Source organism: Scyliorhinus torazame, chromosome 3 (assembly GCF_047496885.1).
Source record: "Scyliorhinus torazame isolate Kashiwa2021f chromosome 3, sScyTor2.1, whole genome shotgun sequence".
Classification (NCBI taxonomy): Eukaryota; Metazoa; Chordata; class Chondrichthyes; order Carcharhiniformes; family Scyliorhinidae; genus Scyliorhinus; species Scyliorhinus torazame.
This window is the reverse complement of record NC_092709.1, coordinates 238,836,655-238,862,608: the sequence shown is the minus strand read 5'-3', so window position 1 is coordinate 238,862,608 and position 25,954 is coordinate 238,836,655. Positions and strand designations below refer to the sequence as shown.

General features: G+C 53.9%; 1 protein-coding gene across 1 annotated transcript; it reads left to right on the top strand.

The window, feature by feature from the left end:
- Positions 1 to 2,952: 2,952 nt before the first annotated feature.
- LOC140409015 (granzyme K-like) lies at positions 2,953 to 25,954 on the top strand. The gene is made up of 5 exons (XM_072497043.1): positions 2,953 to 3,045; positions 3,127 to 3,271; positions 21,404 to 21,551; positions 21,941 to 22,216; positions 24,811 to 25,954. Exons 1-5 carry the CDS (start codon positions 2,991 to 2,993, stop codon positions 25,009 to 25,011), a joined length of 825 nt encoding a protein of 274 aa, XP_072353144.1. The 5' UTR covers positions 2,953 to 2,990; the 3' UTR covers positions 25,012 to 25,954.

Genomic DNA, 25,954 nt, shown 5'->3' with positions numbered 1-25,954 from the left:
CCCACTCCACTCACAGCCATGCCATCGTGGAGTCCAGCCCCACACTTTGGTGACCTGGGACGACTGTTGGACATGGTGGAGGCCAGATGGGATGCCCTGTTCCCTTGAGGGTCATGGAGGGTCAGCCACAGGGCAGCCACCGCCACCTGGGAAGAAATGGCAGTGGCCATCAGCTCAGGGACTATGACCAGGAGAACCGGTACCCAGTGCCGTAAGGAGATCGTCTGGGTGAGTTTGCACCGGACCCCAACCTCCAACGCCCCCCCCCCCCCACCCACATGATCTCACCCTCCCATATCCTAACTCCTCCCCCCCATACTCCCTCCCCCCCCATACTCCCTCCCCCCATACTCCCTCCCCCCATACTCCCCCCCTCCCCCCCCCCCATGCGGGCCATGTCCCTAGCCTCCTCCCACAACCCCAAGCACTTCCCCCACGAATATCCAGATGTGCGGCGAACGATGTCTCCTCTGTATCTGCACAGGAGAAGTTGGCCCACAACCGACCAGAGAGGGACCCAGGTGGACAGCGGGGTGCCGGACATCAGAGTCCACACCCACTATGAGGAATGGGCCCTGGAGGTTACAGGGGTGGCCAAGGACAGATTGGTCACCAACATGAAGGTCGGTGCAAGGCTCAAAGGTGAGGCTCCACCGGCCGCCACCCAGATGACCGGTCAAACCTGAGTTGGCAATGCCATACAGACTGACCAATCCCTCCCACTGACCACATATCCATTCTCCCTCAGGACCTCTAGCCGATGGTGCCAGCCTATCCGGGGTGGTCCCATCCCCCGCCTCTCATGAGTGCATCTCACAGAAGAGTTCTGAGGATGCCACCATAGACATGGCACAGCTGTGACTCCCACCCTTCACCAGCGCCGAGACACACACAATGGTAAAGGATAGTGGTCAGGGTTCTGGGGCACATTCTGGGAGCACCACACAGTTGCAGATGCACATCAGGTGGAAGCAGGAATGCCCAGGCAAGACAGCACTCGGAAGTCTGCTGGATTCCAGGACCCAGTTGGGTCCCAGTCAGATGCTGAGCCTCTGGAACAGGGTTATCCGGAGCTGATGCAGATGTTGGGTGTGGCCCTGATATTCAGAGCGGAATGTCAGCCACCCTCCAGCAGGTTCATAGCCAATTGGAGGAGTCCCAGATGCTATAAGCGCAGGTGGTAGCGCCGATAATGAGTGGCACCGAGGCCAACACTGCTAGGGTGGCGACTGGAGTGGAGAGCCTGGAGCACAACATCAGTAGCATTAGTGGAGGTGGCCAAGGCGTCATGCAATCAGTGACGGCCATGGCTGAGGGTCTCGGTAGAATGTCCAACTTGCTGGCAGACGAGACCCAGTACCAGGCCGACCTTGATGAAGTTCTGAGGGACATGTCCCTCTCTCAGATGGGAATAGCCAGGACACTGCAGAGCTTGTCCCAGTCGTAGGTGGGCATTGCTGAGGCACCGCAGAACATGGCCCAGTCACTGAGGAGCATGCCGATGGCTTTGGCACGATGCTGCAGACATTGGGGAGCCACCAGGGCTGATAGAACTAGATGATGCAGGGGCACCTGCGGCTCAAACCAGCTGCCCCTCCATCCCAAGGTAAACCCCAGGGCCCTATGGGCACCGACCGGGAGGAGAGGGCGCTGGATGCCAACTCAGACCCATCCTACAGAGTGATGATGGCGGCCCCATCTCCTCCGAGTTCCACCCCCTGACAATACTGGGTCTTGTAGATAGCACCCAGTTGGTACAGTATGGAACGGTGAGGCATGTGCCGCTGACAAGTGAGCCAGGGCCCTCCAGCCCCAGAGTCCCCAGAGGACACCCGCCAGGGACATTGAAGGCCATGGGATGTGGTAAATAGCCTGCTGCCTCCACCTCTGCTGTGCATCTTGGGGATACACCTATCGCAGTGGTAGAGCATGGAAGGCTAAGCATGGTCCGGCACCTCCTCGTCCTCATGCCCCTCAGAGGTAGCCATCTCCAGCATGTCGCCCTGCTGCTGTGCCAGGTTGTGGAGGACACAGCAGACCACCACACAGCGGGCGGCCCTCTGGGAGATGAACTGGAGAGCACCGGGCTAGCAGCCGCAGTGCCTCCAGGCCCTTAGCCTGTGAACGAAGATGGCGACTCACCTCATTGGGTCCCCACAGCAGCCCTTCTGCCAGTTTTTAAAAAGAGTATTAATCGGCACTCACATGACCACTTGTTGGTGAGGGGGTTAGATCACTGGGGCCTTTAGATAAGGGGGTCGCTCCCATTAATTGTATGGAGATTGGCCTTAAGTGGTGATAATTGGTTTCTTGCCACGCTAAGGTGAGATCCGGATTTCGCCAATGGGAGCGGGCTGGTAGATCGCAAGCAGATCAGACCTGAGCGGTTCTCGATTTTGGCCTCTCCCGCTATTTAAAGGCCTTGACGCGCTCCCGGTTAAGCGCAACATGGCCATTAAATCGCTCCCCTTGTCTCTGAAATGGACAATTCTGGCTCCTTATTTTTAAACAGTGGTCCCTAGTACTCTGCCTGTTCCCCCCTCCCCTCGTAGAATATTCTGCATGGTGAAATCGTTGACAACACATCATTCGGGATTCATGTTTGCTTTTGTAGAAACATTTGTCTGTGTCTGTCCTAAGATGACAAACTCTACTCTTTCTTTTTCCTATGTGCAGTCAGATCTCCCACAGTGTTGCAGACAATCTTTATGCCATTGTCTTTATATGCCCTTGGGCAGCAGGAACTTTGCACATTGTGGCAAATAGAGAGGTGCTATCATTTTATAACGTGAGTGTTGGCGTAATGTTGTTTCCAGAGCTATATTTATTACATTTAAAAAGTTGCTAAAACTAGTAAGAAAAATAACAGTTTATCGCTATAAGAACATAAAAGTGTCACTTCATTCGCGATGTGGATGAAACCACATCCTCCACGAACGCTACAAGAGCTGCTCGTGGACCAATCTCTGTATTTGAACAAAAAGTTCAGAATGCTTCAGGTGGCATTCTTTGTTTCAGTAATCAGTGTCTTGGCTAACCAGGGCTGTAAGTATACAATAAAGTGGGTTTGTAACTTCACTAAAATGATTGCACATTGTGATAGTTATGTTATTTTCCATCCCATAGGTGACTGCGTGGAAATCATCGGAGGTCTTGATGTTAAACCTCACTCCAAACCTTATATGGTGTCCGTCCAGGCTAACAACAAGCATGTATGTGGAGGAACTCTGATCCAAGCAAAATGGGTGCTTACGGCAGCAAACTGTCAAGAGTAAGAAAATGTGTTCCTTTTACTTTTTCCGGACAAATGCGAGGGAACAGTACCAATTTTCAGGCTGTAAATAAGTGGTTTAATTCCAGCCTGGTGTCAAATTGGGTTTGCAAACTTAATAGCCAAGACTAGCATGGTTTATTTTCATGGTGGTGAATGGAGAGAAAGCAGAGAGTGGGCATAAATAGCCTTTTTTAAGTTGGTAGACAGTGAATAGTGGAGTGCCGCAAGGATCAGCTATTTACAATCTATATTAATGACTTCGACGAAGAGACAATGAGTAATGTATCAAAGTTTGCTGGGGCTACCAAGCCAGGTGGGAAGGTTAGCTGTGGGAAGGACACAGAAAGGACACAGGTTAGCTGAGTGGGCAACAAGATGGCAGATGGAGTAATGTACAGAGACATGTGAAGTTATTCACTTTGGCCATGAGCAGAGAATAGCAGGATATATGTTAAAAGATGTAAAACGTCACTGCTGCCTCATGGTGCAGAGGACCCGGGTTCGATCCCAGCTCCGGGTCACTGTCCGTGTGGAGTTTGTACATTCTCCCCCACAACCCAAAGATGTGTGGAGGAGGTGAATTGGTCACGCTAAATTGCCCCTTAATTGGAAAAAAAATTGTAAAACTTGTAATTGTTGCTATCCAAAGAGACTGGATTGTGCTTGTGCAAGAAAGACCGTTGTGCAGGAGTTTGATGAGGCCACATATAGAATATAGAACATAGAACATGGAACATACAATGCAGAAGGAGGCCATTCGGCCCATCGAGTCTTCACCGACCCACTTAAGCCCTCACTTCCACCCTATCCCCATAACCCAATAACCCCTCCTAACCTTTTTGGTGACTAAGGGAAATTTATCATGGCCAATCCACCTAACCTGCACGTCTTTGGACTGTGGTGTGGAAACCGGAGCACCCGAAGGAAACCAACGCAGACACGGGGAGAACATGCAGATTCCGCACAGACAGTGACCCAGCAGCGAATCGAACCTGGGACCCTGGCGCTGTGAAGCCACAGTGCTATCCACTTGTGCTACCTTGCTGCCCAGACGGTGTGCAGTTTTGGTCTCCACACTTAAGGAAGGGTATACTTGCATTGGAGGTGATACAGTGAAGGTTCACTAAACTGGTCCCCGGGGTGTGGGGGTTGTCCTATGATGGAAGACTAAATAAATTGGGCTTATGTTCTCTGGAGTTTAGAAGAATGAGAGGCAATCTCATTGAAAACTACAAAATTCTGAAGGGGCTTAATAGGATAAACGCTGAGAAGTTGTTTCTGCTGGTCAGAGAATCTATAACACAGGGAAAAGTCTCAGGTTAAGGGGCAAATTATTTAGGACCGAGATGAGAAGATATTACTTTACATAAGGGGTTGTGAATCTTTGGAATTCTCTACCCCAGAGGGTTATGGATATTCCATCATTGAATCCAAGGCTGGGGTAGAGTCATTTTTTATCTGAGGGTAGTAATGGATATGGGGAATGAACAAGAAAGTGGGGTTGAAGCCCAAGTTCAGCCATGATCGCATTGAATCATACGATTCATGGCGGAGGTTGCTCAATGGACCGTTTGTCCACTCCTGCTCCCATTTCTTACGTTCTTAATTTTACACATATACCTGTGCTTGAACTGAACTCTTATCTAGGGCGTCATTCTCCGACCCCCCCAGCGGGTTGGAGAATGGCCGTTGGCCGCCGTGAATTCCGCCCCCGACGCCCGCCGAAGTCTCCGAAGGGAGTAAAGTCAGCAGGGCGTCAATGGCGCCGTACACCCCGGAGAATGGCACGGGTGGGCGCAAGGCAATGGATTTTGGGCCTGCCGATATTCTCCCGTCCGGATGGGCCGAAGTCCCGTCGACGTGATGACGGGTCACGTCGGCGTAAATCAAACCTCCTTTCAATCGGCGTCAACCAGTGCTCAAGGTTTACGTCAACCAGCGTGGAGGTGGGTGACGGCCTGGGGGGTTGGCTGCTGGACAGACGATGGCGTGGCCGCAGTCTGAATGTGTGGGGGAGAGGTGTGTGTAGGGTTTTGTGTGTGTGTGAGTGCGGGGGGGGGGGGGGGGTGGTTAGAGAGGGCTGGGCTCCGGGGGAGTGCCGGGAGGGGGGGTGGGGGGTCCGTGCCGGGGAGGAGGATGGGGGGGTCCGTGCCAGGGAGGAGGATGGGGTCCGTGCCGGGGAGGAGGATGGGGTGGTCTGTGCCGGGGAGGGGGGAAGGGGGGGTCCGTGCCGGGGAGGAGGATGGGGGGGTCTGTGCCGGGGAGGGGGGATGGGGGGGTTCCGTGCCGGGGAGGAGGATGGGGGGGTCCGTGCCGGGGAGGAGGATGGGGGGGTCCGTGCCGGGGAGGGGTGTGGGGGGGTCCGTGCCGGGGAGGAGGATGGGGGGGTCCGTGCCTGGGAGGGGGGATGGGGGTGTCCGTGCCGGGGAGGGGGGATGGGGGGGGCCCGTGCCGGGGAGGAGGATGGGGGGTCCGTGCCGGGGAGGAGGATGGGGTCCGTGCCGGGGAGGAGGATGGGGGGGTCCGTGCCGGGGAGACGGATGGGGGGTCCGTGCTGGGGAGGAGGATGGGGGGGGTCCGTGCCGGGGAGGGGGGATGAGGGGGTCCGTGCCGGGGAGGGGGGGCCGGGGGGATCCGTGCTGGGGAGGAGGATGGGGGGGTCCGTGCCGGGGAGGAGGATGGGGGGGTCCGTGCCGGGGAGGAGGATGGGGGGGTCCGTGCCGGGGAGGAGGATGGGGTCCGTGCCGTGGAGGAGGATGGGGGGGTCCGTGCCGGGGAGGGGGAATGGGGGTGTCCGTGCCGGGGAGGAGGATGGGGGGGTCCGTGCCAGGGAGGAGGATGGGGTCCGTGCCGGGGAGGAGGATGGGTGGGTCCGTGCCGGGGAGGGGGGATGGGGGGGTCCGTGCCGGGGAGGGGGGATGGGGTCTGTGCCGGTGAGGAGGATGGGGTCCGTGCCGGGGAGGGGGGGGTGCGAGGGCAAGTGAGTTGGTCCACCTGGCCAGGTGCCAGCCTCCAACAGTTGGACCCATGCCGTCCATGCCACCTGGCTGGGGGGAGGAGGGGGTATGGGCAATGATGACATGTCGTCGTTCCCCCCTCCCCAACCAGGCCGTCATGTTTTCCGATCAGCCAGCGATGTTGGCCGCCGTGGCGGCAGCCGCTAATGTCTATGTTGCCCTGGATGAAGGAGGAGCGTGCCAGAGAGGCGGCGCAGGCGGCAGCCGCCCAGGCTGGAGGGACACCTGACCGACAGGGCGAGGAGGGGGAGGAGGACGTAGCGGCCCCACGGCAATGGAGGCATCCGAGGGCGCACCGTGTGAACCGGCCCCGGCAGTCATACCAGGACCTCACGGACCGGGAATGCAGGAGGAGACTCCGGATGAGCCGGGAAACCGTGGCACACATCTGCCACCTGCTGGCACACCTGTCACCGCGTGGCACTGGCGAGGGACACCCTCTCCCCATGTCCGTCAAGGTTACGGTGGTCCTGAACTTTTATGCAACGGGGTCATTCCAGGCACCGAGTGGGGACCTGTCCGGCATATCGCAGACATCGGTGCACCGGTGCATCCGGGCAGTGACAGACGCCCTATATGCCATGGCGCACTGCTACATCCGCTTCCCTGTGGACCAGGCCAGCCAAGATGCCCGGGCCGTGGGCTTCTCTGCCGTGGCCGGGTTCCCCATGGTCCAGGGCGCGATTGATGGGATGCACGTCGCCGTGCGGCCACCTGCAGATAACAGGGCCGTGTTCACTAATAGGAAGGGTACCTATTCGATGAACATACAGGTGGTCTGCGACCACCGCATGATGATCCTGCACGTCTGCGCCCGTTACCCGGGCAGTGTACACGACTCATTCGTGTTGTCGCGGTCATCCATCCCCGGCATGTACGAGGGACGCCATCCCCGGCTGAGGGGCTGGTTGCTGGGCGACAGGGGCTACCCATTGCGATCGTGGCTGATGACGCCTGTACGGAGGCCACGCAATGAGGCGGAGAACCGCTACAATGATGCCCATGTAGCGACAAGGGGATGATAGAGAGGTGCTTTGGCGTGCTGAAGATGCGTTTCTGGTGCCTGGACCTCTCTGGGGGCGCTCTCCAGTATCGGTCAGATAGGGTCGGCCGCATCATTGTGGTGTGCTGCGTCCTGCACAATATAGCCCAGCAGAGGGGCGATGTGCCGCAGGCAGAGGAGGGCGGAGTGGAGGAGCAGCAGGAAGAGGCGCAGTCCTCCCCAGATGAGGCGGATGGGGGCAATGGTCAGGGCAGACGGGCTAGACACGGGCGGGTGGCTGTCCACCATTACCGGTTGGGCAAACGGGCACGGGACTGGCTGATAGCCGCCCGCTTCACTGACTAGATGGGCGTGGGAATCGGGTAGTATGGCCACAGACCGCACACCATGGCAACAGCCGACCACCCACACCCCCCCCCATCCACCCACCCAGCACCCTCATCCCCCTCTCCAACCCCACCCACCCCACCCGCATGCACACCACCCCCCCATTGCCGATCCACCTGCGGCACAACGGGCCGGGCTCACACAGTTGCCGGTGGACGCGTGTCTATTGCAGGCCATGGAGGATGATGACAACCTGCCCTGCGATGAGCACCTGGCTCCACATCGTTGGACTATGTCTGACCCATGGCCACAGTACCACCATCCACCCGGACCATCCCTGCATGCGGCTGTGACACTGCAGCGCACGGTCCCGTCCTCTGCCCGGGGGGGATGTTGATGGCGGCCCAGGGGGAAGGGGGCAGATTCACCTGGGGCTGAGGTAAGACCACCCCTTGCACACACACACTTGCGCTCAACGTACATGACACCCCCGCACGCTTTGGACAGAGCACAAAGGCAGCTTCTGTCGGTGTAACATTGACTTTAATAACCAAAGGAGTTCATGCACGTGCCCTAGCCCCTAAAACTCATCTGTGCCCTGCACCCGTGCCAACTTACTCAGTGTCTAATTGTTTGGCCTTACGGGCCCTTTGACTACGTCTACGTGGTTCCCCAGACGGCACAGCAGAACTGGAGGTGGACTCCTGTGATTCCTGCCCTCTGACACGGGATCGCTTTGGCGGCCGTTTCCTGGGGCGTCCTGGCCTAGGTGGGCCAGGCTGCGGGCCGGGCGACTGGGATGGCGAGCTGCAAGCCTGTCCTGCCCGTTGCCCACCCGATGCACTTGGGACGGAAGGGGGGGAGTCCGAGGTGTCGCGGTGTTCCGGGACCTCCCCTACAGGGGGACCCGGGACGGACCACACCACCTCCTCCTCCCTCGGGGTGCCCGATGGCCCCCAGGCCTCTACATGGGTGGGGGATGCGAACGGACTGGCTATCCGACGCCCCCCCGACATCTGGCACTGCCAGTCCTGGAGGCCTGTGCTGGTATCGACAGGGGTCTGCAGGTTTGCAGCCAAGGAGCTCAGGGGATTGGCAAACCCTGTCTGTGACTGTGCGACGCCGGCTCGCACATGGCCAATGGCGCCGATGACCTCAGGGATGGCCTGCTGAGACTGGGCCATGGCCTGCAGAGACTGGGCTGTGGACGGCTGAGACTGGGCCATGGCATTGAGCGCCTCTGCCATCTGGCGCTGACAGTGGCTCATGGCCTCCTGTGAGAGGGCAGCCATGTCCTGGGCCACAGTCGCTGCCTGCACGGAAAGCTCCAGGCCTCGCAAACCGTTCCCCATGTCTGACACCGTCGCACCCATTGCCTCCACCACGGACGCCACCCGTGCGGTGTCGGCCTGGGTGGCACGCGTGACCGGCACCACTCCCAGCTCCTGGACGCGGGTGGACTCCTCCACCTGCGACTGCAGCAGCCGCAAGCCGCCCGTCACCCTGTTCGCTCGTCTCCGGTTCGGTGGTTGCATCGGATCTGTGGGTGGGTGTGGTAACTCCAGGAACCCGGGATCCATCTGGGCGGCAGATGTTCGCTTGGGCTGGGCTGCCCTCCGACCGCCCGGCCCCTCTGCTGCTCCTACCTCCACCTGCTGTACCGGGACGGCTGTGTTGTGCGCACCAGTGAGTGTACCAGACGCCTCATCACTAAAGTGCCCAACCGAGGTGAGTGTTTCTGCGATGGTGGAGGGTGTTGGTGACAGCAGTGGCGTTGTGTCGTGCTCTTCGTCCCACTCTGAGTCCATGGCACTTTGGGGTGGGGGTTCGTCTCTTTACCCATCCACTCTGTGTCATTGTCCGGTATTTCGTCTTCCTGGGTAGTGCTGTCCCGGGTAGGGGTGTCCTGGGTAGTGCTGTCCTGGGTAGTGGTGTCCTGGGTAGTGGTGTCCTGGGTAATGGTGTCCTGGGTAGTGCTGTGCTGGGTAGTGGTGTCCTGGATAGTGGTGTCCTGGGTAATGGTGTCCTGGGTAGTGGTGTCCTGGGGAGTGGTGTCCTGGCTCGGCTGTGACGGGGGCCTGTGGCTGCCCCTCTCGTCGCTGGGTGGCACACGCCTGCGTCGTCGCACCCGCACGAGACGGGGGCGTCGTCTCCCTGTTGCTCCAGGTCTCTCCGTCTCCAGTGGTCTCCAAGGGACATCCTGCGGGCGTCGCAAGCCGGAGGGTCCGGGTCTCTCCTTCTCCCATGGTGTGCGAGGGGCATCCTGCGGGCGTCACATGCCGGAGGGTCCGGGTCTCTCCGTCTCCCGTGGCCTCCGAGGGGCATCATGCGGGCGTCGCATGCCGGAGGGTCCGGGTCTCTCCGTCTCCCGTGGCCTCCAAGGGGCATCATGCGGGCGTCGCATGCCGGAGGATCCGGGTCTCTCCGTCTCCCGTGGCCTCCGAGGGGCATCATGCGGGCGGTCTGCATCTGCGGGGATGGGTGCCTCGACGTTTGCTCCTGCGATACACAATGAAGCATGCATGGTTAGACACGCAGGCAGTGATCAGGTGATATGGGGGAGGGGGATAAAGGGGAGGGGGGATATGGGGACGGGCTGTCGGTGGCTCACTTGCTAGTACGCCCCCGACCTCTGCATCAGCAACCTCCCGGTCCTCAGGTCCGCCAGCCAGTTCCAGGGCCCTTTCCTCGTGTTCGGTCAGTGGCCTCTCATCAGCGGGCCCTCCTCCAGTCCTCACATGCTCCCTGGTGTTGTGTGCGCGCTTCTCCTGTGGGGGGTGGTGGCAGGGTTAAAGGCAACAGTGTTAGACAGGTATATGAATGCACGCCATCGGTTGCGCGTGTATTGCAGAGGTTAAGGTTAGGGCTGGATTCACTTGGGGAAATGGGGGAAGGAGGATATGGGGGATATGGGGGAGGGGGGATATGGGGGAGGGGGGATATGGGGGATATGGGGGAGGGGGGAAATGGGGGATATGGGGGAGGGGGATATGGGGGAGGGGGATATGGGGGATATGGGGATATGGGGAGGGGGGATATGGGGGAGGGGGGGAAATGGGGGATATGGGGAGGGGGATATGGGGGAGGGGGGATATGGGGGATATGGGGGAGGGGGGATATGGGGGAGGGGGGATATGGGGGATATGGGATATGGGGGATATGGGGGAGGGGGATATGGGGGATATGGGGAGGGGGGATATGGGGGAGGGGGGATATGGGGGATATGGGGGAGGGGGGATATGGGGAGGGGGATATGGGGATATGGGGAGGGGGGATATGGGGGATATGGGGGAGGGGGGATATGGGGGAGGGGGGATATGGGGGAGGGGGGATATGGGGGAGGGGGGATATGGGGGATATGGTGGAGGGGGATATGGGGGAGGGGGGATATGGGGGATATGGGGAGGGGGGATATGGGGGAGGGGGATATGGGGGATGGGGGATATGGGGGAGGGGGGATATGGGGGATATGGGGGAGAGGGGATATGGGGGAGGGGGTATATGGGGAGGTGGGGATATGGGGGAGGGGGGATATGGAGGATATGGGGGAGGAGGGATATGGGGGATATGGAAATCGGGCAGGGGGGTGGCTCACCCTGGCTGCTCTGACGAGGTTGTTCACCTTCTTGTGGCACTGGGTGCCTGTCCGCGGTGTCAGGGCCACAGCGCTGATGGCCTCTGCCACCTCCCTCCACAGACGCCGGCTGTGGCGTGGGGCAACTCTGCGGCCGTGTCCGGGATACAGGGCGTCCCTCTTCTGCTCCCCTGCGTCCAGGAGCGCCTCCACATCCCGTGACTGGAACCTCGGGTCTGAGCGGCGGGCGGCCATCCGGTCGGGTGTTCCGGTCGGGTGTTCCGGTCGGGTGGGGGGGAGCAGCGTGTCCTGATGAGCCGTCACGCCATGCGGCGTGTATGACGTCGCATGGCGTGAAGCACGTGAGCAAGCGCGGATCCCGTCCTGTCGCTGCTAGCCCATTCCGGGCCGGAGACGTTGCGACGTTTGGGGCGGCGTGATGAAGGTCGGATTTGCGCCGCTTATGGCGCCGATCGGCGGACTTTGCGCTGATAACGGAGAATTTCGCCCCTAGATCTAATTTCAAAATCATTCCCAGGAATGTGACCAAGCTGCAGCCATCTTAAAATGGATTACAGGGCCTCAACGTAAAATCAGTTGACACAGTGTAATAGCCACATCCGACATAAATGAGCAGACAGTAGGTGCCAGGGTCTGGGCTGTCGCTGAACGGCTGCAGGGCATCATGAAGGGGAGGGTGAAAAGACAGAGGCCATGGTACATGTTGCTATCAATAACATAGGTAGAAAGAGGGATGTGGTCTTGCACCAGGAATTCCATAAATTGTGCAGTGGACTAAAAAGCAGGACCTCTTGGGTTATAATCTCTGGATTACTCCCACTGCCACGTGCTAGCGAGTACAGAAATAGGAGAATAGCGGAGATGAATGCATGGCTTAAGAGTTGGTGCAGGAGGGGAGGTTTTAGATTCCTGGGCTACTGGAACTGTTTCTGGAGAAGGTGGGACCTGTACAAGAGGGACATTCGACATCTAAACCAGAGCAGGACTAACATCCTTGCTAGTGGGTTTGTTGGTGCTGTTGTAAGGAGTCTAAATTAATTTGGTGGTGGGAGGGGATGCAGACTGTTAACAGAATAGGGACACAGCGTAACACAGAAAAGCAGCCAAGTCAGAGGGAATACAGTGGTGGTACGTTTCAAGGGAGTAAGACAAGGCTGAATGGTCTCTACTTTAATCCCAGGGGTTTTTCAGGTAAAATGGATGAGTTATGTGCGAGGATTGACTAGTGGAATTGTGATATAGTTGCCATAATGGAGACGTGGTTGAGGGAGGGGCAGGAGTGGCAGCTCAACATCCCGGGATACAGAGGAGGGGGTAAAAGAAGAGGAAGCATTGCATTATTAGTTAAGGAGTCAGTTACTGCAGTAAGGAGAGATGACATCTTGGGGGGGGGGGGGGGCATCAAATTAAGCTTTGTGGTAGAGTTTAGGAATAAAAAAGGGACAGCTACGTTGGTGTTTATTACAGATGTCCAGAGAGTTAGCGGCAAATTGAGGAGCAAATATGTGCGCAATTCGCAGAGGTGTATAAAAATAATGATTTCAACTTTCCCAAGATTAATTGGGATAGTCACCATGTTAAGAGCTTAGATGGAGTGGAGTTCTTAAAATGTATATATAGGAGAACGTTTTTGTTCAATATGTAGAGGGTCCAACAGGTGACGGTGAAATGGTGAAGTGCTGGACTTAATTCTGCGGAATGAAGCCAGACAAGTAGTTAATGTGATGTTGAGGGAGCATTTTGGTGATAGCGACTACAACATGGTTCAATATATGTTTGTTATGGACAAAGAAAAGAAATTGACACGTTGCAAAAAAGGTTTTGGATTGTGGGAGAGCAGATTTTAGTTATCTAAGGCAGAATCTAGCCAAGGTAAACTGGAAAGAGTTACTTTTGAGGAAATCTACAGAAGAGCAGAGTGGAGGGGAGGGGGGGGTGGGGGGGGGGGGGGGGGTGGATTCCAAAAGGAAATGGGGAGGGTACAGGCCCAATATGTTCCCTCTAGGGTAATAAGAGGAGTAACAAGGCCAGAAAACCATGGATGACTAGAGATGTTCAGGAGATGATGGGAAAGAAAAGGGAGGCTTTTGGCAAGTACAAGGGGAGCAAATCAATGGAGGCATTAGTGAAGTGCAGAACGTATAGGAAGGAGCTTAAGGAAAGCAATTAGGAGAACAAAGAGGGGATATGAGAAAGTTCTGGCTGATAAAAGTAGGGAAAATCCCAAGATATTCTTGAAGTATATTAATGAGAAGAGGATAGAACCTTAGTTAGGCCACACTTGGAGTATAGTGTTCAATACTGGTCGCCACACTACCAGAAGGATGTGGAGGCTTTAGAGAGGGTGCAGAAAAGATTTACCAGAATGTTGCCTGGTATGGAGGGCATTAGCTCTGAGGAGCGGTTGAATAAACTCGGTTTGTTCTCACTGGAACGAAGGAGGTTGAGGGGAGACCTGATAGAGGTCTACAAAATTATGAGGGGCATAGACAGAGTGGATAGTCAGAGGCTTTTCCCCAGGGTAGAGGGGTCAATTACTAGGCGGCATAGGTTTAAGGTGAGAGGGGCAAGGTTTAGAGTAGATGTACGAGGCAAGTTTTTTATGCAGAGGGTAGTGGGTGCCTGGAACTCGCTACCGGAGGAGGTGGTGGAAGCAGGGACGATAGTGACATTTAAGGGGCATCTTGACAAATACATGAATAGAACATAGAACATAGAACATAGAATGATACAGCGCAGTACAGGCCCTTCGGCCCACGATGTTGCACCGAAACAAAAGCCATCTAACCTACACTATGCCATTTTCATCAATATGCTTATCCAATAAACTTTTAAATGCCCTCAATGTTGGCGAGTTCACTACTGTAGCAGGTAGGGCATTCCACGGCCTCACTACTCTTCGCGTAAAGAACCTACCTCTGACCTCTGTCCTATATCTGTCCTATAATAGGATGGGAATAGAGGGATACGGACCCAGGAAGTGTAGAAGTTTGTAGTTTAGTCGGGCAGCATGGTCGGCACGGGCTTGGAGGGCCGAAGGGCCTGTTCCTGTGCTGTACATTTCTTTGTTCTTTGTTTGTTTGTTTGATAACCAGGGAAAAATTAGGGTCCATTGGGGACAAGGGGAGCCAGATGACATTGGGAGGGTGTTGAACGCATACTTCATATCTGTCTTCACCCAAGAGAATGAGGAGGCAGATATGGAACTTGGGGAGAGAGACTGTGAGGGTCTTGAGTAAATTGCAATCGGGAGTGACAAGGTATTGGAGGCGTTGGCAGGCTTAAAGGTGGACAAATCTCCACATCCGGATGAATTGTGTCCCAGGATGATGTGAGAGGTGAGGAGGAGATTGCAGGGGCTCTGACCCAAATTTTTAATTCCTCTTTGGCCTCAGGGGAGGTGCCAGAGGACTGGAGAACAACTAATGTGGTCCCACTATGTAAGAAAGGTTGTAGAGATAAGCCAGGAAACTACAGACCAGTGAGTCTCACGTCAGTAATAGGGAAACTAATGGAGAAAACTCTGGAGCAGAGAATCTATTTCCACTTGCAGAGACTCAGGAATAGTCAGCATGGCTTTGTCAGAGGGAGATCATGCCTAACAAATTTGATTGAATCTTTTGAGCATGTGACCAGATGTATCGGTTTTTAAAAAAATGCATTTTATTCCAAACTTATTCAAAGGTACATAAACATAAATGATTCAAAGAACATTCTCCATACTCCACAGTTCACAGTTTGTGCACGTTTTCCCCCCTTTTCCCCCCCTCCCCGTCCCCTCCTCCTTCGTCTCCTGCGACGAACAATTCCTCAAACATGGTCGTGAACAGCCCTACCATGTCTCAAAGCTCTCTGCTGATCCCCTCAACTCGAACTTAATCTTTTCCAGATGGAGAATGTCGTACAGGTCCCCCATCCAGGCCGCCACTCCTGGCGGCGTTGTCAACCGCTATTCCAACGGAATCCTTCACCGGGCAACTAGAGAGACGAAGCCCACAATATCGGCCTTTCTCCCCTCCATCAGTCCCGGCATTTTCAACACCCCAAACATCACCACCATAGGGTTCGGCCCAGCCTCTACCCCCACAGTCTTTGATAAAGTCCCAAACACCCCCTCCCAGTATCTCTCCAACGTCTCAACCATAGAACATATGCACGTGATTTGCTGGTCCTCGCCCTCACTTCTCACACTCGTCTGCCACCCCCTGGAAGAACTCATTCATCCTCACCCGAGTCATATGCACCCTATGGACCACCTTAAACTGAATTAAACTCATCTGCGCACACGAGGAGGTTGAATTCACTCCAAACATCGGCCCACTCCAAACTCTCCATCCTATCTCCCGCACCAGCTCCACTTCCCATTTCTCCTTAATCCTCACCAGCTGTGGTCCCCCCTGCTCCACCAGCCACCCGTAAACATCCCCAATCCTACCCTCCCCTTCTACATCCGGGAGCAGCAGCCACTCCAATAAGGTATGTTCCAGCAGCTTGGGAAACACTCTCCATTCCTTCTACGCCAAGTCCCCCACTTGCATATACTTGAATTTGCTTCCCTTCGGAAGCTCTACCCTCTCCCACAGCTCTTCCAGACTTGCAAACCTCGCCTCCAGGTATAGATCCCTCACCCTCACCAGCCCCACCTCTCTCCACCTCCTATACAGGCTATCTGTCTCCCCCGGCTTAAAACCACGGTTCCCACACAGCGATGTTAGCACCAACATCCCCATCCATCCTAAAGTGTCTCCTCAACTGGTTCCACACCCTAATCATGGACTGTATCACCGGGCTCACCGTGTACCTCCACGATGCCAGCGTAAGTGCCGCCGTCACCATGGCCCTCAGGCTGGACCCCTACAGGACTCCTCCTCCATCCTAACCCATACTAACCCCTCTTCTTCCCACCACCGCCTCACCTTCTCTGCATTCACTGCCCAATTGTGCTGCAGCAGATTTGGTGGCAGGGACCTCTTCACCCTAGGTGCCTACCGTGCTCATATAAACTCCCAAATTGCTGCATCCAGTTTCCGGAAAAAGGCCTTCGGAATGAAAATTCGGAGGGTCTGGAATACAAAAAGGAACCTTGGCAGAATGTTCATTTTTACCACCTGGACCCTCCTCGCCAATGACAGGTGTAACGTATCCCATTTCCTAAAGACCCTCTAACCTCCTCCCCCAACTTTGTCAGGTTCCATTTGTGCATCGTAGCCACTCCGCCATCACCTGAACCCCCAAATACCTAAACCTGCCCTTGGCTCCCAATTCGCTGCATTCATGGGAAACGCCTAACCCATTCCGACATTCAGCTTACAGCCCGAGAAGGACCCCGAACCTCTCTAGTATGCTCATAATTCTCCCCATGCTCTCCAGTGGCTCCAATATGAACACCAACAGGTCGTCTTCGTACAGTGACACCCGGTGTTCCCTACACCCCCTCACAATCTCCTGCCACTCTACTGACACCCGAAGAACCATCACCAAGGGCTCTTATCGCCTGCAAGAACAGCAGCGGCGACAGCACCACCCCTGCCTCGTTTCCCTGTGCAGCCCGAAGCTCCGTGAATGCCTCTCGTTTATCCATACACTTGCCACCGGGACCACGTACAGCAGACGCAACCATGCCACAAACTTCGACCCAAACCAAAACTTCCCAAAACCTCAAACAGGTACCGCCACTCCATCCAGTCGAAAGACTTCTCCGTGTCCAGAGAGACCACTACCTCCAGTACACGTCCCTTCGACAGGATCATGATCATGTTTAAAAACCGCCTAATGTTACTGGAAAGTTGCCCGCCCTTCACAAAACCCGTTTGGTCCTCTGCGACCACCCCCGGGATGCATCCTTCCACCCCCCTGCCACTAAATTAGCCAACATCTTCATATCTGTATTTAACAATGCAATGGACGTATATGACCCATACTCTAGCGGGTCCTTCCCCTTCTTCGGAATTAGCTCAATTGAATTAGCGGCAGCTCCGCCTTCTCCAGTCCCTTGCTAAACATCCCCAATAGCTGTGCCAGCTACATCGCAAACTCTTTATAGGATTCTGCTGGGTAACTGTCAGGCCCTGGGGCCTTCCCCACCTTCATCCCTTTTATGCTATCCAGCACCTCTCTCAACCTTAATAGCTCCTCCAGCGCCTGCCTCCTCTCCTCATCCAGCCGTGGGAATTCCAGCTCGTCCAAACACCGACCCATATCCCTTTCCTCACCACGCTGCTGTGATGCCAGCCCTGCGACCTGGATCCCTTTTGGCGGCCTTCTTCTGGGGCAACCTGGCTTGGATGTGTCTGGTTGCTGCTTGGGTGTCCCAGGTGGCGTGGTGCCACCCTGTTCTGGCCGCTGCACACCAGATACACCAGGGACAGGAGGTGGCGGGGGGACTCCGAGGTGCTGCGGGAATAACCGGCATGGGCCCTCATCTCCTACTCCCTCGGGGTACCCGATGGCCCCCAGGCTACTCCATGGGACTGGGGTGCGAGCGGAGCTATCCCCTGAGGCATCCCCATCACCTGGCGCTGCCAGTCCTAGAGGCCCGCTCTCATCTCAACCAAGGTTTGCATGATCGCGGCTATGGAGCACAGGGAGTGGACCACCTGCGTCTGGAACTGTGCCACATCACGCTGCAACTGTGCCACCACCTTCTGGGTCTGTGCCACACCAACCAGTGACTGCGTCATCTCCCTCTGGGACTGGGCACCTCCCTCTGTGTCTGTACCATGTCGGCCAGCATCTGGGCAATGCTACTGACACTCAGCCATGTCCCACTGTGACTGGGCAATGCTCAGGGGCGCCGCTGCAATGTCCAGGTGGCTCTGGCATATGCTGCCTGTGAAACGGCACCCTGTCCTGGGCCTCGGCCACAACCTGCTCAGTGTGCCCCAGGCCTTCGACATGCTGATCCATAGTCAAACCACACGCCTTCTCTAAGGCCTCCACCGTGGATGCTACCCGTGCAGTGTTGGCCTAGGTGGCATGCATGGTTGGCACCACCTCCTACTCTTGCACCCAGTTGGACTCCTCCATCTGCCCCTGCAGGTGCTGGTTGCTCGCCGAAAACCCCTCATGTAGTCCCTGGCTCTGTGACTGCATCACCATTATAGATGGGACTGTCCGTTCCAGAAGCCTGAAGCCTATCTGTGCAGCAGTTAGACCCTGGCGATGGCCCTCCCTTTGACCGTCCGCCGCCTCGGAGTTCCTGCTTCCTTCTGATATACCGGAGCATGTGTGCGGTGCGCAGCAGAGGGTGTCCCAGAAGCCTCTTAACTAAAGTGCCCAATCGAGGTGAGTAATTCTGGGAATCATAGAATCATAGAATTTACAGAGCAGAAGGAGGCCATTCGGCCCATCAAGTCTGCACCGGCTCTTTGAAAGAGCACCCTACCCAAGCCCACACCTCCACCCTATCCCCATAACCCAGTAACCCCACCCAACACTAAGGACAATTTTAGACACTAAGGGCAATTTAGCATAGCCAATCCACTTAACCTGCACATCTTTGGACAGTGGGAGGAAACCGGAGCATCCGGAGGAAACCCACGCACACACGGGGAGAACGTGCAGACTCCACACAGACAGTGACCCAAGCCAGAATCGAACCTGAGACCCTGGCGCTGTGAAGCAATTTTGCTAACCACCATGCTACCGTGCTGCCCGGTGATGGTGGAGGGTGTTGGAGACAGCTGTGAATGGGAACATCGGAATCGAGGTCCGGGGTGTCCTGAGCTTCAGCCATATGAGTCCCTGTTGGTATCGCCATTGCTGCTCAGCAAATGGGGGGTGTTCTGGTTGTGGCACTGGCTGTGACTGGGGGCAGGGGACACCAGAGAGAACTGCCCCATCATCAGCAGCTCCTGCAAGACACAAGACAAGATGCATGATTAGACTGTGTGCCAGGGGTGAGGTATTTTAGGGGTGAAGGTGTTGTGAGGGTGAGAGTAGTGTGACGGTGGTGTATCGTGGGTGGTGCAAGGCTAGTGGGAGGTGCGGGTGGTGTGAGGGTGGTGTGAGGGTGGTGTGAGGGTGGGGTGAGGGTGGTGGTGGTTTGACGTACCTGGCACAGCGAACCGCAACTAAGCGGGATCTCACTTCCTCACCCACGGCGAATCTCCACCCCGGCGACTTCCCTTTCCTCAGGCCCGCCAATGACGTCCGGTGCCAACTGCTCTGCCACTGGTGAGAGGCCACAAGTCCTGCGGTCCCCCTACAGTTTTCTCCCACTCCCAGCGGTTATGGGCGGCACTTGTCCTGAGGGGTGCGGGGGGGGGGGGGGGAACATAAAATGCACAGTGTCAGACAGTTTGACGCATGCAGCCATGGGGTGGGTGGCTGGTAGCTTCAGTGGCCAGGGCACCCGACCATGACAACCGGTGTGGCTGGCGTGTATATATGCGGCTGTAGCTTGTCAGCCTCCTGAGTGTCAATCCTGAACCCGGCGAATCCCGCACCGTTTCTCATTGGAATCAATTGTGTTCCAAGTGGCGCCGCTTAACAGTAGTGGAATTGGTACAGGTGCAACACCAGTTTTGCTGTCGTGGAAGTCCACGAATCCTGCCCCGGCATCAACACTTAGTTTCAGGAATGGAGAATCTCGCCGTAAGACTTTAGGACAAGTTCTGGGGCAGGAGACTCCTATTAAAAAGGGACAGGTTGATTCTCAACAGGGCTCGCAGCAATATCCTCGGTGGGGGGGAAGGTTCATTACTTGATTGGGGAGAGTTTAAACAAAATTGGCAGGTGGGTGTGCACCAACATATAGAAGTAGCAAAGAGCTGTAGTGGTAATAACATTGGACTAATAATCCAAAGGCCCAGGCTGATGGGGATCTGGGTTCCAATCTCACCATGGCAATTGATGGAACTTAATTTTTTTATTAATTCAAGGGATGTGGGCTTCCTTAGGCCATTATTTATTTGCCCACTCCTAATTGCCCTTGAGAAGGTGCTGGTGAGATGCATTCTTGAATCACTGCCGTCCCTGTGGTGTAGGTACGGTTACAGTGCTGTGACGGAGGGAGTTCCAGGATTTGGACTCAGTGATAATGAAGGAATGGCGATATATTTCCAAATCAAGTACATCAAGCTAGTTTCTGTAATGGTGACCATGATGAATATCGTTAATTGATGTGAAAACCTATCTGCTTCACTAAAGTCCTTTAGGGAAGAAAACCTGTCATCCTTACCTGGTCTGGCCTACAAGCGACCCCAGATCCGGCTGGTTTAGCACACTGGGCTAAATCGCTGGCTTTTAAAGCAGACCAAGGCAGGCCAGCTACACAGTTCAATTCCCGTACCAGCCTCCCCGAACAAGTGCCGGAATGTGGCGACTAGGGACTTTTCACAGTAACTTCATTGAAGCCTACTTGTGACAATAAGCAATTTTCATTTCATTTCATTTTCATGTGGTTGACTCTTGAAATGGCCTAGCAAGCCACTCAGCTCAAGAGTAATCAGGGACAGGCAACAAATGCTGACCTTGCCGGTGATGTCCAAATCCCACAAAAGAATAAGCAAGACAAGGACCGGGATTCTACAAAATCCCGGCCAAGTGTTGACGCCGGCGTCAAAACCGGCATGAGTGACGCCGGCGTCAACGGGCCTCCAGGCCCAGTAATTCTCCTGTTGTTCGGCGGCTAGAACGGCGCCGGAGTGGTTGCGTTGCTCCGGCGCCAAAAGCCGACACTACACGGCCGGCGCGGGTCCATGCATGCGCACCACGGCAGGTAGGATCCGTGCACGTGCGCCAAGGCCGTCTCCACGCTGGCCCCCGGGCAACATGGCGGAGCCCTACAGGGGCCTGGCACGGAAGAACATAGGTCTCCCCGGAATGAGCGTGCCCACCGATCGGTAGCCGGCGATCACTGGACTGCCAGCGTGGAGGCCCCCTCCGGAGTCGGATCCCCACCCCCCCCCCCTCCCCCAACCAGGACGTCCCCCGCAGCCAGAACGCCATTGTCCTGCCGGGTGGGACCACATGTGAACCATGCCGGCGGGACTCGGCCCTCGGCCTGTCGAGCACGGAGAATCGCTGCGGGGGCCTATTTTAGCGGCCCCCGACCAGCGGGCTCGGAGAATCCCGGCCAAAATCTGTGTGCAATCTCTTTGGATGCTTTTCTAATTTAAAGGAACTATTTAAATGCAAGGTGTTGTTGAACCACCAAGTAATGTTTCACAATTCAAAATCCACAGGTTGCTCAAGAAAAAGAAAGTCACCGTAATCCTTGGAGCTCACTCATTCCAAACGAAAGATGAGATGGAACAAAGAATTTCTGTTAAAATGCATATTCCATACCCTAAATTCAAAAATAAAGTAGACAATGACATCATGCTACTGGAGGTGAATATTGTTCAAGAAGGTATCTGTAAATATGTTCAATGTGTGGGAATGAGTAACCCTCCTTCCTGGCTTAAAAAAGAGGGGCAGAATTTTTACAGGGTTTCCTAATGTAATTTTTGCAGATCATTGGTGGAAAACACGGGTATAAACAAATTGTTCTGCTTCTTACTGAGTGATGTTCTCAACCTTTGGTATTTTACTCACATGTTACTGTCTAGATTCAAATTGCCTAAATAAATGAAGGGACGTTTTGGAGTTACTCACAAGCACCAACTTTCCACCTTCTGCACTTTATATTTGAATAAAATAAATGCCACAGTGAAATTGATTTTATGTGCTTGACTGCAGCTACTCAGAACCAAGTAAAGACATTTTTCTTATTGTTCTAGTTAGCACAAGCTGCAAAAATCAAGAACAAGGTGATAGAAATCCTGAAACTGCCAACTTCCACATTGGACCTTAAATCTGGAGCAAAATGCACTATCATTGGATGGGGACAAACCAGTCCCAGCGATAAAACACAGTCTGACATCTTGAAAGAGGCAACTGTATCTGTGATTGAGCGGAAACGCTGCAATAGTAAAAAATATTACAATGGGCACCCAATTATAACAGACAACATGATTTGTGCAGGTGATAAAAAGGGTAAAAAAGATTCCTGCCTGGTAAGTTACACACTATCGTTTGTAGGATTTTTAGCAATAGATAATGAGTCGAGTCTTTTGCGGAGTGCCAATCACCGTCGCATTGCCATCCCGTTTCTATTTTCTTACCTTAGATGGGAGCTCGAGATTTCTCACCCAAACACCCGACCTGGGAGGCTGGGAATATTTTTTTTAAATAATTTTTACGGGATGTGGGCTTTGCTGGCTGGGCCAGCGTTTGTTGCCCATCACTAGTTGCCCTTGAGAAGGTGGTGGTGAGCTGCCTTCTTGAACTGCTGCAGTCCATGTGCTGTAGATATACCCACAGTGCCATTTGGAAGGGAATTTCAGGATTTTGACCCAGCAACAGTGAAGGAACGGTGATATAGTTCCAAATTAAGACGGTTAGTTACTTGGAGGCGAACCTCCAGGTGGTGGTGTTCCCAGGTATCTGCTGCTCTTGTCCTCCTAGATGGTAGTGGTTTCAGTTTTGGAACGTGCTGCCTAAGTATCCTTGGTAAGTTCCTGAAATGCATCTTGTAGATGGTCCACAGGGCTGCCATTGTGTGTCAGTGGTGGAGGGTTTGAATGCTTGTGGAAGAGGGAGCAAGCAAGTGGGCTGCTTTGTCCTGGATGGTGTCAAGCTTCTTGAGTGTTGTTGGAGCTGCACTCATCCAGGCAAGTGGAGAGCATCCCATTACACTCCTGACTTGTGCCTTGTAGATGGTGGACAGGCTTTGGGGAGTCAGGAGGATTCCTAGCCTCTGACCTGTTCCTGTAGTTCCAGTATTTATATGACTAGTCCAGTTCAGTTTCTGGTCAATGGTGACCCCCAGGATGTAGAGTACCTGACCCTGAATTCCTTCCTTTGGGAAATAGGATCATCAGGGAAGTCAAGTCACCTCTCCTTTTATGGCACTAGCTGCTGTATTGCAAGCAATAAATCAAGACAAGTGGATGAGGGAGTAGGGTGAGTGGAGAGGTCGGTGGGGGTTGGGGTAGTGAGTCTCAGGTGTTTGGGAGGTGTCAGCATGGTGGAGAGTCAGGAGTTGAGGGTAGGGTTTAGTGAGGAGGTGTGGGTGCTCAGGGGTGGTGGGCTAGAGGGGTAGCTGTGGGGTGTGGGTGTCTTTGGAGGTGAGGTTGGGGGACAGTTAGCAGATTTGGGGGCAGTTAGAGTTAGAGGGCTGGAGTAGTTAGGGGGTGGGTAATGTCATGATATGCAGACACACACATAATGATATACAGACAAGCGGCTAATGGACACAGAGAACAGGACATGACCAATAAGCAGGCAGGACACTCAGGGGTGGGATCTGACTATAAAAGACACAAGGCACTCACACTCCGCCTCTTTCCATTGGTGAACATCTAGAGAGTCAGCCAAGGGTGTTGTTACAATCTCACACCTCCACCACATGGCTAAGAGCTAGTCTGGTTCAGTCAGACTGAGTAACCGCACTTAAGTTAGCAGAGAGTCGAACTCACAGAGAACTGTGCTAACTGTGCTATTAGTTCAATAAACCTGATTGAACTAACTTCAAGGTCTGGAGTATCTTTCTGATCTAAGCTGCATCCAGTTGCAGCCAGTGATAGACCAGTGTACCTAACACGACAGGTGATAGTCAGGTGGTGTGGGGGTAGTTGGGGGTGGGGTCTAGTCCAGAGGATGGGAGGATAGTCGGGAGCTGGTGGGATAGTCAGAGATTTGGGAGGTTGGGATGGTAGTCGGGGGCTGGGGGCTAGTTGGGGGTTTGGGATGTTAGTCAGGGGTGAGTGGGGAGTGATGTCGGGAAGGGGTCCAGTGCGGGTTCGGAGCAGACAATAGCATAGCACCCAGGAGTTATAACTGGTTTTAAACCTTCCAACGTTTTACATAACTAACCTGTTATTTAACATAAGTTGGAACCATCCAGAATCTCTGGACGTAATTGCACACAGAGCATTTGATAAGGTGAGAAAAGCTGTGTGAAACTCGTCGGCTTCGCAGCCACCTTTTCATAGAATAATAGAATCCCTATAGTGCTGAAGGAGGCCATTCGGCCCATTGAGTCTGCACCAACCCTCTGAAAGAGCACCCTACCTAGACCCGTACCCGCCCTATCCCCATAACCGTTGGACACTAAGGGGCAGTTTAGCATGGCCAATCCACCTAACTTCCACATCTTTAGATTGTGGGATAAAACTGGATCATCCAGAGGAAACCCCGCAAACACGGGGAGAAGATCCAAACTCCACACACACAGTCACACAAGGTCAGAATCGGGAGTGGAAGGGAGAGGTGCCGGCAAAGCGGGGATTCTTAGATCAGTTCCCCATTTTTAAAGGCCGCCTCAATCTCAAAGTTAAATTAAAGGAACCAGCCCCATTCCCCCAGCCCCCTCACCACTACATCGGATGCACCCGCCCCCCCCTCCCCCCCGCCCACCCCAGTCACAGACATCAGGCCCTGCCCCGCGGAGTTTGTCCTTGCGTTGTCATTTTCTTTGCATTTCTAAGTGAGTTGACGAAAATTGTTAACAACCCAAACGCCATCATTAACTTTCGAACATTTTGTGAATTCTTACATGTTATGTAAAAGAATATTGAGAATAATGATTTTATTCTTTTTTCCACAGGGCGATGCCGGAGGCCCATTAATGTGTAAAACAAAAGCCCTGAGCCGGAAAGAGGTGATGGTTGGGATTGCTTCAGCTGGGAAACAGTGTGCGATTGCCAGGCACCCCGGCATTTATACCCGGCTAACAGACAAATATTTAATCTGGATCAAGGAAAAAACTGGAGTTGTAAATTTTGATGAAACAGATGAACAAATCTAACAGAAAGTGACTGCACTTTTGTTTGTCATTGTTCAAATTGCTCTTTGCTTGTACTTGGATCGATCAAAAGGAACCTGACACAAAAACACATGTTACTGAAATAGTTTGGTCACTTGAAAATTTTACAGAAACGTTCATTTGTAGTCATACATGTAAAAAACTAATTGATATCCTCAGGTGTAATGGCGGCTTGTGTTTTTGAAAGCTTTGGTCATGTAGCTTTTCTATTTTAGAAAGTTTTGTATTGATCTCACCTCTCCCTACACAACTGTTGTCTCTATATCATATCAATACTGTTTTCATTCAGCGCTGCTTGCGAACAAGTCGTCGGACATGTTTGTGTTTATTTCCTCTGGTGATATTCCCCCGCACCCGTGTGCTATCGGCAATGTGGCTTCATCAGCTATTGTTGCTAAAGAGCCAGAAACACCGTAAAGTTTTAGTTAACAGCCGGCAACGCAAACTGTCGGAAATGCATATCAAATACCACCACTCCTGACTGTGCAGCTGGGTAGAGATGTGAGTGGCCAGGAAAAGGCAAATCATGCCTGAATCTTTGCTCACGGATCAATTTGCACCATGGAGATAGGGTGTATTTCATGTTTATGCAGCTTTTATTGCAAGTTTACTTTTTGCGTAGCTATGGAAACTTTCTTTTGTTAACTTAAAAACATTTATTTCTGGATTTGTGAAAGATTTACCTGATACACAGTGTGAAAATTGGCAGTGATGATGGAAACCTGTGTAAGTTGTTCTGTTTTTTTGGCCATTGATCATACTATTTGGAACATACTTTAACTGTTACAAAATATATTTTTTACTGTAAAGTAACAATGTCGATTGTAACGGTTGAGTTGTAATTTGCAGGAAAACTGAAACTGAACCCTTAAAATTTTGCTTACAATGAGCTTTAATGATTAAAGCAGAATAACATTTTTAGAAA